This window comes from Mus pahari, chromosome 12 (assembly GCF_900095145.1).
Source record: "Mus pahari chromosome 12, PAHARI_EIJ_v1.1, whole genome shotgun sequence".
Lineage (NCBI taxonomy): Eukaryota > Metazoa > Chordata > Mammalia > Rodentia > Muridae > Mus > Mus pahari.
In genome coordinates this window covers 49791345-49808991 of record NC_034601.1, presented here as the reverse complement: position 1 = coordinate 49808991, position 17647 = coordinate 49791345, and the positions used below count along the sequence as shown (strand labels likewise).

Here is a 17647-nt window from a genome sequence, read left to right as displayed (position 1 = left end):
AAAAAAAAAAAAAATCCCAAGACTAAACTCGTAATTATATTCTTTTCTGCCACTGTTTTCAATCACTATTCCGTAAATGGCTTTATTTGGTTTTTAAATTAATAGAAACAACTTTAGATTTAGTGCTTTAGTTTACAATAAGTTTTTAAATATTTCAGACCTTTTAATCTCTGTGACTACTGATCAAATAGGCTGTCCTGGCCCATTTCATAAATAAAGTTAACAGAAGTTTGGAGTGGTTAGGTTAACTTGCTTGTGGTCCTGTACTCTGCAAGATGCAAAACTAAGACCCAAACTCAGGTTTATCTATTTAGATCAAATATTTACAAAACAAAATTGCTTCTATTAACCAAGATAATAATCTTACTACTGTATTTTAATATACTTTTCAATGGCAAAAAACAAAAGTGAGACTGTAATCAGCTTTATATTTCCGACATAAGAGATAAAGGGTTGCTAACAGAGCAACAAATGACATCTGGCTGGCATGAGCCACTTGGTTGGATGAGTATTTTTTGTGTATCCTAGGGACACTGCATTTACAGAGAGCCACTGATGGACGACAAGAGGATCTGAATTTTTTTAGTGTTTGTTCTATATAAAGCCAGACTGAACTTTTGAACTAGAAGATTATACCTCTGCAAAAAAAGTACAGTAAAAGCCTTCAGTTTGGTCACCAGTTCCAACCCTTCCATCTGCGTGTATGACACAGTAACAGTCCTTATACAGAATTATAATACTATATATTGTTTGAAAATTTTCAGAAACATACACAATGTATTTCGGCCATAATTACCCACAACTCCTCCCCCTAATTCCTCTCACATCTAACTCCACCCTCCTTGCTAGTGTGTTTTTAATTAGCAATTAAGAGCTATAAGTGGACCAGACAAGATGACTCAGCAAATGACTCAGTCTTCAAACCTGACGGCCTAAGTTATACTTGGTCCCTGGGATCTACATTGTGAAAAGAAACAACAATTCCCAAAAGTTGTTTTCAGATCTCCACATAAGTGCCATTCACACACAAAATAAATAGTTTCCTAAAGAGAGATGTAAGTGCTTAAGAACCCTCTGTTACATCAAACCTATATACTTTATTATAAATTCTATATTTGAAGATAGATCATTATGTGAGGACAAGACATAATCCAAAGTAGACATATTACTCCAAGAACAGACAAATAGCAAAGTTATAGTTCAATGAGAACCATGGGAAAATATTCAAGTCCCAGAATATCTAAACAAACAAACAAACAAAAAATGTCAGGAAAACGAATAGGAAAGTTGTTATAAAACTCATTCTCAGGGACTGCAGAATTTTTTTTCATAATATTCTGCTTACTAAAGCAATAGCTATTAGCCAATAGGAATATTTTCCTGGGGGCTGGAAGCATGGTTCAGCAGGTAAGGGTGCCTTCCACTAAGGCTAACCACATGAGCTCAATCTCTGGAACCTACATAGCAGAGAAACGAAACTACGGCAGCTTGTCCTCTGCCTCCACAGCTGTGCCATGGCCTTCATAGCCCAACGCAATACACACAGGTAAGTAAATAAATGTAATAATAATTGTTTTTCCCTTTGAAAATGAGACAAAACAAACACTTTTAGAATACTTCCCTGTTACCCTATGAAAAGGCAGAGATAAATTACCTGGACAGATTCACATGCACCTAGTGTTAGTTCTGACAACTGTGGATCAGAAGTACTCTGATTTTCACTCATAATATCAAAATCTTGATGAGGCTGTAATTTTAGAATTACTGAATTCTTATGTTCAACCGGTCCTTCTTCATCACTGGAAACTACAACTAAAAAGGAAAATGTATTTTAAATGTGTCACAATAATGACTTAAAAATAAAAGAACTTTCACACTAATTATCTTTAATAATCACATTAAATTTATATATATCCATTTAGCCTATTTTTTATGATCTGTTTAGTAGCAGTTACATACAAATTCCATATGAGCATTATTATACAACAGCTTCCTACTGTCTTACTTTCTAAAGAACAGAGGTATGTAAAGAAGACTAGAGCGGTATGTAAGCAGTACTCTCTGGGTACTGAGTGTCCTCAGAGATGTGATTGGTCCTGTAGGTGGAGCCTAGCAGTGGCCGATCCTCAGGTCACTAAATATCCCTAGGTCACTGGAGCTTGCCAGAAAGGGACACAGAGTTGTTTGCCCAGCCCATTCCCTTTATTCCCCCAGAGAATGAAACGCATGGTTTCACTCTCTTGTGTGCTTCCTGACATTTCCTGCTATCTAGAGCATCCAGTAGAGGCCCAAAGCACTGGGTCCACCCAATCCTGAACTGAAGCCTAAATAACTTTAAGCCAAAATAAATCTTTTCCTCACCTCTCTCTTTGAACTATGAACCAAAATCAACGTTTTGAACTTTCTCTCCTTTTCCTTTCTCTTTCTTTTGGCAGAAGATTGAATCTGCCACTGAGCTACATCCCCAGAGCAGTCAGTTTTTAAGTAATTATAGCAGGTATTTTGTTACAGTGTTAGAACTAACAGATGAGTTTAGAAATTCTAGTTCTAAGTATTCTGAGATCACTCTGAATTGTGCCCTAAGTCACATTAGTTCCTTGAGGAAGGGGGAATAAATGACTAGAAGATAAAGATACAATCATTGTGTGCCCTGTAGACTTCTGGATTTCTGCAGCAGATGACTATGATTAGAATTAAGTACATCAAAATTAATGACAATAACCAAACCGCATTAAAATTCCACTTCAACAACATCACAATAATAACTGTCTTCTGAGAAGCATTTTTGTAATTACTGGGTTACTTCATTGTAAACACTTTTTAAAACTTTCTCTTAGGACTGGAGAGATAGTTCACTGATTAACACCACTTGCTATTCTTGCAAAGGACCTGAGTTCGGTTCCCAGCAACGGCATGGTGGCTCAGAACTCCAGTTCCAGGGAATCTGATGCCTTCATTTGGTGTCTGAGGGCATAAACGTGGTAAACATACATGCATGCAAGCAAAACCCTCATACACATAAAATCAGAGAACTTCCTGTTTCCAGACTCCATCTGCCTACCCAAATCAGTATTATGAGGTTTACAAGGGAACCATTGAAGATGTTTGCCCTAAGTTAATTAATACTACATTTCCCGGAGGGCCAAGCATCCTACTGCCTGAGCAAAATCTGAGAGAAACCAGAGCTTTGAGTGAAGCCTTGAGAACAAGAGTCTTTACGGCTTCTTTTACTTACTTGGCTCAGCTGAGATCAACAATTGGCTCTCTTCACTATTCCCACCTGGAGGAGATGCTTCCTTTACAGTCAACGCCTCGCCCTCCACAGCCACGGAAGAATTCTCCACCACTTCACTAGAAGCAGAGCTCTCCGAGCTTTTGATGGGTGGAGAGGCCCTTCCAGAGGCAGCGCTAGCATCTGGCTTCTGACCAGCGAGTGAGCACACGTTAGTGGCCTCGCTGTCTACAGAGTCTGGTGTGAGTCCCTCAGGTGGCACTGGGTCCTGGTGAGAGTCTTCACTGGACTCTTCAAGCTTACAGGAGACTGAAGAGTCATTTTCTTCTTCTTTCTGAACAATTTTTTAAAAGTAAAGAAATTACATGTTTTCCATTTGGTTTTCCTATGGCTTAAACTCATAAGGAATAACACAAAAATGTATTGGTTTTGTAAGAATATAGACAGATAGCTACAAGCTATACTAATTACACTTGGCAGTGCCACCCAAGTATGATAATACCGAACTTGGCCTATTCAATCTGATGCCTAAATAATTGTTAAAAGGCCAAGTAAGAAAATTTCCACAGAGAGTGGTGGTGAACATGCAGAAGGCAGAGGCAAAAGTATCTCTTGAGTTCAAGGCCAGCTAGGACTACAAGGAAGGAAGGAAGGAAGGAAGGAAGGAAGGAAGGAAGGAAGGAAGGAAGGAAGGAAGGAAGGAAACCTTCATATATCACAGCTAAGTAAATTTAGAATGAGAAGGGTTTTTTTTAATATTTTTATTTCCAAAAGTAGTAACAAAACATTGCTTTTGGTAAAAGGAAAAAACCCTAAGAATGAACATAAAAAATTATGAAAAGTATTGCTTTCAACATCATTATTACTTCCTTATAAGTCTAAATAACCCAGAGACACTACAGGGTCCTGAATGACTTATGATTCACAGGGATCAGAACGCTGCCTCTTCTCTTTCCTGAAAGACTGTAACTTCTTTTCCTAAAAGAATGTAACACATTTTTCTTGCAAGCAACTACTCTTAATAAGCCTCAGTTTTCTTCATTTGACAAAAAACACATGAACTAGAATCTAATTACTAGACTGTAGGAAAAAAACTGAAGTGTTGACTGTGTGAGTTCAGAAAACACAGCTGCAAGTATGTGACAGGTCAGGGAGAGTTGGTGGGTCCTTACACCAGAAGAGGATGCATATGAGACAGCCATACACAGAAAGTAAAAATAAATAAATCACTTAAAAGTTTTCTTTTATAATCTTTTATAATTATATGTATAATAATATTCTAAAAGTAGATCTTTAGAAAGCCAGGCAGTGGTGGCTTATGCCTTTAATCCTAGCACTTGGGAGGCAGAGGCAGACTGAGCTCTATGAATTCGAGGTCAGGGTAGTCTACAGAGAAAGTTCCAGGACAGCCAGGGCTACACAGAGAAACCCTATCTCAAATAATCAAAATCAAAGAAGAAAAACAGGAAGGAAAGAAGGAAGGAAGGAAGGAAGGAAGGAAATGAGGGAGGAAGAAGGGAAGGAGGGAGAAAGGAAGGACAAGAGAGAAGTATCATACCAAAAATTATTATTTTTAATAAGTTCACTTTAAACATGTTAAAAGTGGTAAATATAGGCTAATGATAAAAAAGTCTGAAACTAATTTCACAGAGCAAGTGAATTTGGTTCAGCTAAAATGGGGAAAAAATAGTATTTGATAAAAGCAGCTGTACTTTTTAAATAATATATAATACTTTGGATTTGCTCCAATAATTATGCAAAATAGGTTCTGAAAATAGGTTTTAGTATTTTTTAATAAAATGTGATAGGCTGACAAGATAGCTAAGCAGGTAGAGATGAATGCCACCAAGTTTGACAACCTGATCTGGTACACACGGAGTAAAAGAAAGAAACCAAGTCCCAAAGATTATGTGTGTGTGCATGCGCGCGTGTGCACACACACACACACACACACACACAGATAGAGACAGAAAGACAGAGACAGAAACAGACAGAGAGAGAGAGACACAGAGACAGAGAGAGAAAAGAAAGAGACAGGAACACTCACCATGCCAGAGCCCACATGTACAGAGAAAGACAAAGACACAGAGAGAGAGAGAGAGACAGAGAGAATAAAATAAATGTAATACAATTTAAAATTTTTAAAATAAAGTTTGCACAGAACTAAAAAAAAGAAAGAAAGAAAGAAATCCAGTAAATCAGAGAGTTCAAAGAAGATTTATCTGACTACAGATAACTCATTTTTATCACAACATAAAATCATTTCCTATGACATTTAAATGTGTCTACTTACTATATATTCTGTTGGCTTATCCAAAGAAGACTTAGAATTATGAGAATCATGAAAATTACTTCTACCCCTTTTCTTTCTCTTCCTGGAAACTGGAGTATGGTCCATTTCTGAATAAGAATACGAAGTGCTCTTGTTGCTGGTCCCCTCTTCAAGATAATCACAACCTTTATTTCCACTATTAAAGTCTTTAAAAAACATAAAAAGCACAGTTATGCCCAAAATGTACACAACATTCCCTTTTACATGAGTCTCTAGTAGCATCGAAGTTACTATACTGCTCATTAAACAAAGCTCTATAGTGACACTGAGTGAAAACAGAAAAGGTACATCATATATAAACTGACTCTGTTCTTTAGACAAGAGATGTGAAAGACATGATACAAATTTTATGGGAAGAAAATATCCTTTCATTGAGTAAAGAAAATAAAACAACTAACCATGTTTTTTGTTTTGTTTTGTTTTTTTCTATTTGGTACAAATACATTTTTGTTGTTTCTTGAGACAGGGTTTTTCTGTGTAGGCCAAGCTATTCTGAAACTCTCTCTGTAGTCCAGGCTGGCCTCAAACAGATCTACCTGCCTCTGCCTCCTGAGTGCTGGGATTAAAGAGTCTTACTAAAATATGGAAAATCTGTCTTATAGCTGTCTCCTGAGAGGTTCTGTTAGAGCCTGACAAATACAGAGGTGGATGCTCGCAGCCAACCATTGGACTGAGCACAGGGTCTCCAATGGAGGAGCTTGAGAAAGGACTGAAGGCGCTGAAGGGGTTTGCAACCCCATAGGAAGAACAATATCAACCAACCAGGCCCCTGAGAGCTCGCAAGGACTAAACCACCAACCAAGGAGTACACTTGGAAGGACCCATGGCTCCAGCCGTAGATGTAGCAGAGGATGGCCTTGTCAGGCATAAATGGGAGGAGAGAGAGGCTCTTGGTCCCTTGGGGAAAGTGAGGACAGGGAGGCAGGAGTGGGGCACACCCTCATAGAAACAGAAGGAGGGGGGATGTAAAAGGGAGTTTCGGGGGGGGGGCAGATCGGGAAAGGGGATAACTCTTGAAATGTAAATAAATAAAATATCCACAATAAAAAATAAAATAAAACGTAAAAAGATTTATTTTGTGGTCTATAATGTAATCTATTTCAAAGATATTCCAGGGACTGAAAAAAAAAACAATGTCTGTGTAAGGTATTTACAACCTTCACGGTGCTGCTGCCGCTCCCTAATGCTGCTCCCTAAGCTCAATCGCTGAGATCCAGGCGGAAGGAGAAGGGGCGTTAAGTAAGGAGATGCCCATACCAGGGCTCATGCAAAGCACACTGCCCGCAAATCCACAGGTGGTAAAGCACCCAGGAAACAACTGGCTTTAAAAGCCACTTTGCAAGAGTGCGTCTTCTAGTGGACGGGTGAAGAAACCTCATCGTTCCAGGCCTGGGACTGTGGCACTCCGTGAAATCAGACGCTATCAGAAGTCCACTGAACTTCTAATTCCGGAGCTCCCCTTTCAGCGTCTGGTACGAGAAATTGCTCAGGACTTCAAAACAGATCTGCACTAACAGAGTGCAGCTATTGGTGCTTTGCAGGAGGCAAGTGAGGCCTATCCATGCCAAACGTGTAACCATTATGCCAAAAGATATCCAGCTAGCACGCCGCATATGCGAAGAACCTGCTTAAGAGTCCACTGAAGGGAAACATTTCATTCTCAATTTTTTTTTTCTTCCTGTTATCAGTAGTTCTGAATGTTAGATATTTTTTCCATGGGATTCAAAGATATCTACATATATGATTACAAATGGAAACATAGGGAACAGAATCAGGTATTGGCAGTTTCTCCATATTCATTTGTGTGTAAAATTTTAATATAAATGCAAGATGTAAATCATTAATGCAAGCAAAATGTTTCAGTGAACACATCTCACAGTTCAACTTTATAACAATTATAAATAAACCTGTTAAAATTTTCTGGACAATGCCAGCATTTGGATTCTTTTTTAAATAAGTAAATTTCTTACTGATGGCAACTAAATGGTGTCTGTAGCATTTTTATCATCCAGTAGATTCCATCCTCTCACTATACTTTTCTAACTGAGCTGTCCTGCATGCAAGTACGTGCTTTTAATATTGTCTGTCTTCTGTGCTGTGCCTGTAAGTTTGCTATTAAAATACATTAAACTAAAAACCAAAAGTCTGTGTAATTCACCATTATTTTAAAAACTGGTCACAATATATTTAACTTAAAAGTAAAGGCACTAAAATTTAAGAGTAAAATTATGATTGCTGTTCTTTGAGAAGAAGAACTGCAATCAGTCCAAACTGTCCCTCCTCACCAACTGTCTCTGGAATGTGATTATTTACAAGAATATAAATATGCTTGATAGTTTGTTTCTTCTCTTAATAATCAAAACTCTCCCAATCTAAATACCCACTAAACCCACCATTCTGCAGTGAAGAACTTCCTTTTTAAGTAAAAAGAGCATCATTTTGGAAGCCTATGCTAATCACCACTAAAATGTTTTGAATTTCAGTTTAACAACATATGCTGCACAAAAATATCTTCCAATATGTTTTAATGAAGAGTATAAATTATTTTATTTTCTAAATCATCATCATGAGAACCAACTCTAGTTTTATATAACCAAATCACAAAGCAAGCAACATTTAGTCACAACTTATATTCATTAAAAAATTACTGGCTTCAACTTTCCAATTTAAAAGAATAAAAAAAATGAAAACTATTCTATCCCTCCTCCCAAGAAAATCAGCCAATTATCAACACAATACGTTTTAAAACATACTAAGTGTTACTGTATTACAAATCATTAAGAAGTCAGGTATATGAGTATGTGGGCGGTAAAATTTGAAGTCAGTGCACAGTTTTTAAAACGAGACATGAGGGCTGAAGAAATGGCTCAGAGGTAAAGCAATATGTTCAGTCCCCTGAGTTCAATTCCCAGCAACCACCCAGTGCCTCATGACCATCTATAATGAGATCTGATGCCCTCTTCTGGCCTGCAGGCATATATGTAGGCAGAACATTGTATACATAGAAAGTAAATAAATAAATCTTTTTTTAAAAAACGAGGGATGGAGAACAGGGGACATTCAGAAGAGGTGAATCTGGGAGAGGTTAGGAGGAATGGAATTACATGTTCAAAATACATTGTATGACATTCTAAAAGATTGATTATATTAAAAGATCAACTATTTCTTAATGTAAATGCTATATTGAATCATTAATTTCTAAACAAAAGTTTTATAGTAAAAGACTTAGAAGAGCCAGGTGTAAGTGGGCACGGCTGTAATCCTAGCCCTCAGGAGGCAGTGGCAGGCTGACTGCTGTGAGCTCGAGACCAGCCTGGTCAACACAGTGAGACGCTGTCTTAAAAACAAACAAATAAAAAGGACTAACAAAAGAAAGGAAAGGCTAAAAACTGTATTTTATAGGCTCCTAAAATCAAATAATTTACTACTTATACCGGAGTCAAGCCAAAACAGGAATAAACTTATTATATAGAGCTGGGCATTATAAAACCTGGGTTCTACTAATATATTATACACAATTTAAGGTGGAAAATATTTCTAGCAAGTAAAATTCAAGAAATGACAAAACTCCTGCGAATAAAAGATATTAAGCATTTCCAATATATTCTTACAGTTTAAAAAAAAAACCACAACGCAGACACTTCTCTACAAAAGGAATACTATACCTGTAATCTACTTTAAAATGGCTTTGTGGTAAAGCTTTAAAAACTGGTATCAGAAAAAAAAATATATCTTTTCCTTTAACTATCTTTTTATTATTATTTTGTATTTGTTTTATTTAGGATATATAGTTATGTGTTTTATAATGAAAGTTTTAATCACAATTAGAACCCAAGAGACTTTTTTTTTTAAAGATTTATTTATTTATTATATATAAGTAAACTGTAGCTGTCTTCAGACACTCCAGAAGAGGGCTTCAGATCTTTGTTACGGATGGTTATGAGCCACCATGTGGTTGCTGGGATTTGAACTCTGGACCTTTGGAAGAGCAGTCGGGTGCTCTTACCCACTGAGCCATCTCACCAGCCCCCCCAAGAGACTTTTATACCTCATTTAAAATAATATCCATAGCCAACCATTTTCCGAAAAATTTTATGATTTAATTTTTCTTTACAGCTACGTGGGTTTATTTCTGGGTCGTTGATTATGTTTCATTGGTCTATGTGTCTGTTCTGTGGGAGCCTCATGTTGTACCGGTGTTTATCATATGACTGTTGTATAATCTGAAGTCAGATATTATGACCCTCCTGGCAGGGTTCTGCCTACTGAGATTGGTTTAGCCATCTTTTGTGTTTCCATATTAACACTTAGGATTTATTTCCTGATACTGTGAAGGTTACTGAATTTCAGTGGTGATTATACTGAATCTGTGTGTTACTTCTGGCAATTTGGTCATTTTATAGTATGGCGTTAATTCCACCAAACCAACTATGATGGTTCGAATAGGTATGACTCCACAGACTCATCTGTTTGAATGCTTGGTCCACAGGGAATGGCACTATTTGGAGGTGTGGACTTATTGGAGGAGGTGTGGCCTTGTTAGAGTAAGTTTGTCGCTATGGAAACAGGGCACTGAAGTTTTAAATACCCAGTGTGAAATCAAATCCAGTTTCCTCCTGGCTTCCTGAGGATCAAGATGCAGAACACCTTTAGCACCATGCCTGCCTGGGCACTGCCATGTTTCCCACCATGATGATAATGGACGAACCTCTGAAACGATAACCCAGCCCCGATTAAATGCCCTTTATAAGTGTTGCCTTGGTCATGGTGTCTCCTTAGAGCAATGAATCACCAAGACACAAAAGAAAATTTAAAGAATCCTAAAATAAAGTAAAAATGATAGTACAGCCTACTAGAGTTTCTAAGATAGAGCAAGGCAGTCCTAAGATGAAAGGGTATAGCAGAATAAAAGCCACATCTGTGTGACTACCAGAGTGAGTGGAAGAAGTTGAAACAAAAAGCAAACAAAATATAAACAAGAGAAAGTGTTCCAGAAAACAGCAAAATCTGGAACTAGAGAGAATTCCATATCACACCAAATTACTCCCAAAATCTCAAATATGTAAAATGAAACTCAGATAGTTTCAAATATTTTTGACTGAAGTCAAAACATTTTATTCAGTCTTCAAGTCTCAACAATCAACTTTAAAGCTGAGCATATAAATAATACTATACTGACTTTTGGAAGGGGACAGAGAGAAGACAAGATGTAGCCACTCGTGTCTCCAGGTTTAGATGGCGGATCTGCCAGGACTCACCACCGGAGGACTCAGATTTAACATGGTTCACAAGATTAGGGTTCTAGTTGTTGCGCCCAGAGACTGAGTGGCTAGGTGGCCACTGGGCAGAAATTGCCTATCTCTCCTGCAGACCTGTACCATCCTTGAAAGGACACAAGTTACAGGTTGGGACAGCTTAGTTCTGCCGAGACAGAATAAGCTAGTCCTTAATACCTCCTGCTTTTCAAGGTCTGTCAGAATATCCTGAAGGCTGAAGACAGATGCTCAAACTTCCTGACTTACTTAGGAAGGCAGCTGTCTCTGAAATTTGTCTCAGTTCTGGAAGCTGTGTTAGGCTTCCTATATTTTTAGATAGCCTTGGTCGCTCTTGGATTTCTGACAGGGCTGAAAGACTACTTATAGTCTCATAGCCAAACCAGGCTATTTAACACTGAGAGAACATATTTGAGAAGATAGTTTTCAGATAGCATACAAGCTAAACCAGGACATATGTCAGGTGTAGAATTATAAGCCTTTTAAGTTAGAATAGATGACAGAATGTTCTATTTAATTGACAAAAATGATGGACTGGTTGTTAGGTCTATCTTGTACTTTATAAATTATAAAACGGTAGTAGCTGTGCTCAATTTATATCTGAAATAAAAGAGTGGACCAAAAGGGGAAAGTGCTGTGGATGGCCCTGGTGCTGTTTGTATTTTGATGTTAATTCTGATTTCTCAGGAAGGGCTCTCTGGACCCAGGAATGAGTCATGTACTCAGGTGACTTCTTGTGAACCCTCCCCTAATGAATAAAGAGACCAATCACTGGGCAATTGGGTGGGGGGGACTTCCGGGTTGGAGAGAGGAAGAGAGCAGGCAGGAGAGAGATAGGGGCTTTTAGAAGGGGACAGCAAGAGAACAAGATATAGCCACTAGTGTCTCCCAGTTTAAATGGCAAATCTGCCAGGATTGAGCACCAGAGGATTTAGAATTAATATGGCTTACAAGATTATAATTCTAGTTGTTGCACCCAACAATTGAGTTACCATTGTTTCTGAAATATAAATAAATAAATAAAGCTATGCTAACAAGTTCCATATAATTCATAAGAAATAAATGATTCCATTATATATTAACATTCTCAGTGGTTGTGTGGAAGCTTACCTCTATAAAGCAGAAGACCTTATCTAGTATGTGTCCTCAAAAACATTTCAGCTGGCTTCTAGTACACACAAAAGTTAAGTCTAGTTTCCTTTGTTTCTATGAGGTCTACTAAGAAAATATTGTATGGGTTGGAGAGAAAGTTAAATGGTCATGACTACTTGTTGCCCAACTATGAGGACACGAGTTCAATCCCAGAACCCATTTAAAGGTTAGGAATGGTCTTGCACCAGGCGGTGGTGGCCTACACCTTTAATCCCAGTACTCAGGAGGCAGAGGCAGGGGGATTTCTGCGTTCGAGGCCAGCCTGGTCTACAGAGTAAGTTCCAGGACAGCCAGGGCTACACAGAGAAACCCTGTCTTAAAAAAACAAACAAACAAACAAACAAACAAAGGAATGGTCTTGCATGCTTCCTCAGCTCAAGGCGGGTAGAGGAAGGAGGCTCGCTCAGGCTTACTGACTGCCAGTCCAGGCAAAATATGCCAGCTCTGGGTTTACAGTAAAAAGCCTGTTCCAAAGGAATAAGACAGAAATAGTGAGATCAGCGAACACACACACACGAACACACACACACACACACACACACACACACACACACAGAGAGACAGAGACAGAGATAGAGACAGACATGGTGTGTACTCACTGATAAATGGATATTAGACAAAGACCATGGGATAACCATGATACAACTCATGGACCACATGAAGTTAAAGAATGGGGCCACCCACCCATCTCCAAAATTTTAACCCAGAATTGCTCCTGTCTAAAGGAAATACAGGGACAAAGAGCGAAACAGAGACTGAAGGAAAGGCCATCCAGGGACTGCCCCACTTGGGGATCCATCCTACAAACAGACACCAAACCCAGACACTATTGCTGATGCCAAAAAGTGCTTGCTGACAGGAGCCTGATACAGCTGTCTCCTGAGAGACTCTGCCAGATCCTGACCAATACAGATGCAGAGGCTCGCACAGGGACCCTAATGGAGGAGTTAGGGAAAGGACTGAAGGAGCTGAAGGGGCCTTATCTGGCATCAATGTGAGGGGAGGCCCTTGGTTCTGTGAAGGCTTGATGCCTCAGTGTAGGGGAATGGTAGGGCAATGAGGCAGGATTGGGTGGGTAGGTGGGAGAGCATCCTCATAGAAAGGGTGTAAAGGGCAATGGGATAGGGGGTTTGCAAAGGGGAAACCAGAAAAGGGGATAACATTTGAAATGTAAACAAATAAAATATCCAATTCAAAAAGAAAACAGAAAAGAGGCAAGTACAAAAAACCAAAAAGATAATAAACTAGTTTTTTTTTTTCTTGAGTAGCTGGAATTTATTTTTATTGTCTTTAATCTTTTTTTCAGTTGTTGTTTTCACCCTCCCATTCTGCCCTTCGACAGTTCTTCATTCCATTCCTCCTCCCCTGACTCCAAGAGGATGTCCCCACCCCACCCCAATAACCCACACACATCCAGCCAGGCCTCCCCACTTCCTAGGGCCTCAAGTCTCTTGAGAGTTAGGTACATCTTCTCTCACTGAGGCCAGACTGAGCAGGGAGTCCTCTGCTGTACATGTGTTGGGGGCCTCAGACCAGCTTGTACACACTGCCTGGTTGGTGGCTCAGTATCGGAGAAATCTCAGGGACCAGATTTAGTAAACTAGTTTTTTATAAATTTTGTTTAAAAAATTATAGTTATTTAAAAAAAAATTAAAAGGAAAGGAATCATAACATCATTAATTATGTACATTAAGAAACCTACAAAGAGGGCTGGTGAGATGGCTCAGTGGGTACGAGCACCCGACTGCTCTTCCGAAGGTCCGGAGTTCAAATCCCAGCAACCACATGGTGGCTCATAACCATCCCTAACAAGATCTGACTCCCTCTTCTGGAGTGTCTGAAGACAGCTACAGTGTACTTACATATAACAAATAAATAAATCTTTTAAAAAAAAAAAAAAAAAAAAGAAACCTACAAAGAAATTTTACAAGTCTGAGATGTATCGACTTTCGTATGTTCTAAAATTGGCTTAGGTAAGCATCCTTTGAAAGTTACAGTAAGTTCTAACCAATAAGGAATGCAATTTATAGTACAAAAATAAGCAGTGGAGTTAGGCAGTGGTGGCACACACCTTTAATCACAGCACTTGGGAGGCAGAGACAGGGGGATTTCTGAATTTGAGGCCAGCCTGGTCTACAGGGTGAGTTTCAGGACAGCCAGGGCTATACAGAGAAACCCTGTCTCGAAAAACCAAAAATAAATAAATAAATAAATAAACAAGCAAGCAAGTAGTGGGAAGGGTGTACTAAAATTCCAGGTAACAGTGATACTGATATTCATGAAAACAATTTGAACAGCCAAACCAACTTAACTTCACAGACTCACTCTATACACACACAAAAAAACACTGCTCAAATTTAACTTTTGGGATCCACAAATAAAGAAATACAAACATACTTAGGTATCTAAATAGATGTTAATGCAATTTTATTTGTATTAAATAACTCCCATTTACTTTTATATATCCTTTCAATGTTAATATGAAATATTCATAATAAAAATAATTGTAAATACAATAAGGAAAATCTGAATTTCAGTTTCTAGCAGTCACGAACCTTTAGGCTGAGGAGTAGCCATCTCAGGAGCAACTCCTCCATCATCGCCCTGCTTCTGTTCCCCACCTGCAGCCTCTTTTGCAGGAACATCGCCTGTCCTACTTGGTTTGGGGCCCCTGAAAAACAGAAACGGTATTATATTCATTTCTCTTTTTTTAAAACTATCTTTTTAAAAAAGATTTGTTTATCTTATGTATATGAGTATACTGTAGCTTTCTTCAGACACACCAGAAGAGGGTATCAGATCCCATTATAGAAAGTTGTGGTTGCTGGGAATTGAGCTCAGGACCTCTGGAAGAGCAGTCAGTGCTGTTAACTACTAAGCCATCTCTCCAGCCCTTATATTCATTTCTAATAAGACTCAAATGAATTTAGAGACCACATGACACACATTAAATTAAAATCTAATAGGCTAAAAATATATTCTTACATGTAATCCTGTATGATATAGGCACTTTAAAAAAAAGACTGAACTCAAATTTGAAAATAAGTTTCCCTCTCCAAAGGACTTTGGGAGAAAGAGGGAATTTCAACACTATATCTGCAATATGAGAAAAGAATGATCTTGCATAAATTAAGTCAATGCATAAAAGGTAAAATGATAATGAACCAATGTGTAATAAAGTAAACATAATCCAAAGCTACTTGTTAATATATTTCAAAAATGGTTCAAGCCGGGCAGTGGTGGTGCACGCCTTTAATCCCAGCACTCAGGAGGCAGAGGCAGGCAGATTTCTGAATTCTAGGCCAGCCTGGTCTACAAAGTGAATTCCAGGACAGCCAAAGCTACACAGAGAACCCCTGTCTAAAAAAAAAAAAAAAAAAAAAAAGGTTCAAAAACAAGAAAAATAAAGATTAGGGCAGATTAACAAATTTTATCTATATAAAATAATTTAAAATGTAAGGTGCTGGCAAAATAATTAAAATATTGAAGTAAAAACAAATTTTAGATTCAGTGTGGAGGTGCACTCCTTTGTGACTTTAGAGCCAGCCTGGTCTACACAGTAAGCTCCAGGACAGAGAGGCTGCATTCAAAGACCTTATCTCAGAAAAAGAAAAGAACAAAAGAAGAAAAGCAAATTATTCTATGATAAGAATAAATCTTTTTTACTGGATATTTTATTTACATTTCAAATGTTATCCCCTTTCCACGTCTCCCCTCCGGAAACCCACTAGCCAATCTCCCTTCCCCTACCTCTATGAGGGTACTCCCACACCACCTACCCACCCACTCCCACCTTCTTGCCCTGGCATTCCCCTACACTGGGGCATTGAACCCCCTCAGGCTTAAGGGCCGCTCCTCCCAATGATGTCCAACAAGGCCATCCTCTGCCACATATGCGGCCAAAGCCATGGGTCCCTCCATGTGTACTCTTTGGTTGGTGGCCCAGTCCCTGAGAGCTCCGGGGGTGGGGAGGTCTGGCTGGTTGACACTGTTGCTCCCCCCATGGGGCTGCAAACCCCCTCAGCTCCTTCAGTCCCTTCTCCAACTCCTCCATCAGGGATCTCACGGTCAGTTCAATGATAGGCTGCAAGCATCTCCCTCTGTATTTGTCAGGTTCTGGCAGAGCCTCTCAGGAGACAGCCATAATAGACTCCGGTCAGCAAGCACTTCCCAGCATCCGCAATACCTTCCAGGTTTGGTGCCTACATATGGGATGGATTCCCAGGTGGGGCAGTCTCTGGATGGCCTTTCCTTCAGTTTCAGCTCCACACTTTGTCTCCATATTTACTCCTTTATTTTGTCCCCTCTTCTAAGAAGCATTGAAACATCCACACTTGGGTCTTCCTCCTTCTTGAGTTTCATATGGTCTATGACCTGTATCTTGGGTCTTCCGAGTTTTGGAAGTGTGTACATAACATGTGTGTTCTTTTATGACTGGGTTACCTCACTCAGGATGATATTTTCAAGTTTGATCCATTTGCCTAATAATTTAGTGAAGTCATTGTTATTAATAGCTGAGTAGTACTCCACTGTGTAAATGTACCACGTTTTCTGAATCCATTCCTCTGTTGAGGGACATCTGGGTTGTTTCCAGCTTCTGGCTATTATAAATAAGGCTGCTATGAACACAGTGGAGCTGTGTCCTTATTACATGTTGGAGCATCTTCTGGGTACATGCCCAGGAGTGGTATAGCTAGGTCCTAAGGTAGTACTATGTCCAATTTTCTGAAGAACCGCCAGACTAATTTCCAGAGTGGTTGTACCAGCTTGCAATCTCACCCAGCAATAGAGTAGTGTTCCTCTTTCTCCACATCCTAGCCAGCATCTGCTGTCACCTGAGTTTTTGATCTTAGCCATTCTGACTGGTGTGAGGTGGAATCTCGGGATCATTTTGATATGCATTTCCCTGATGACTAAGGATGTTGAATACTTCTTTAGGTACTTCTCCACCATTCGAGTTTTTTCAGTTGAGAATTTTCTGTTTAGCTCTGTTCCCCATTTTTTGATAGGGTTATTTGGTTCTCTGGAGTCTAATTTCTTGAGTTCTTTTATATACTGGATATTAGCCATCTATCAGATGTAGGGTTGGTAAAGATCTTTTCCCAATCTGTTGGTTGCTGGTTTTGTCCTTTGCCTTACAGAAGCTTAAGAATAAAACTTTTAACATTTTTTTAAAATACAAAAGAAAATACATATAAAAGAGAATATAGAACTTTAGCCTGGAAGATTTCAAACCTATGTGAACAATAGATTACTTAAAAGACAGGGTAAAAAAATACCATCTTGACTTTCTGCAATACTTCCTTTTAAAACATGAGCAAATTTGATATACCCACACACACAACACATACACACACAAACATACACAGAATATATTAGTTAAATCTCAGTAAGTGTAATATAATACTATACTCTATACCTGAAGGCATATTTTGAGAAGTTTCAACATTAAAATGCAAGGGATTCACAACTGAGGTAACTCAGATAAGTGACAGTGACACCAAAGATGAGTAACAATAACCTAGAACAAGCGATCAGAATATAAGAAATGAATTGTAAACTGAAAAGCTATAGTAACCAAATACTACCAATGTAGTGTCATAGAAAAAGGATCAGTCACTGCTATGATTACACTACTGAACCCTTTAAATTTACATT

The 17647-nt window shown here is 38.7% G+C and overlaps 1 protein-coding gene across 1 annotated transcript in view; it reads right to left on the bottom strand.

Annotated features, from left to right (window-relative positions):
• Positions 1 to 17647, bottom strand: part of Senp7 (SUMO specific peptidase 7) — a 107491-nt gene that overhangs the window by 30616 nt on the left and 59228 nt on the right. Inside the window, exons 8-11 of the mRNA XM_029544337.1 lie at positions 14545 to 14660; positions 5526 to 5710; positions 3236 to 3566; positions 1655 to 1812 (exon numbers count right to left, since the gene is read on the bottom strand). Coding sequence (XP_029400197.1) covers positions 1655 to 1812; positions 3236 to 3566; positions 5526 to 5710; positions 14545 to 14660 — 790 coding nt within the window. The remainder of the gene's footprint in view (positions 1 to 1654; positions 1813 to 3235; positions 3567 to 5525; positions 5711 to 14544; positions 14661 to 17647) is intronic.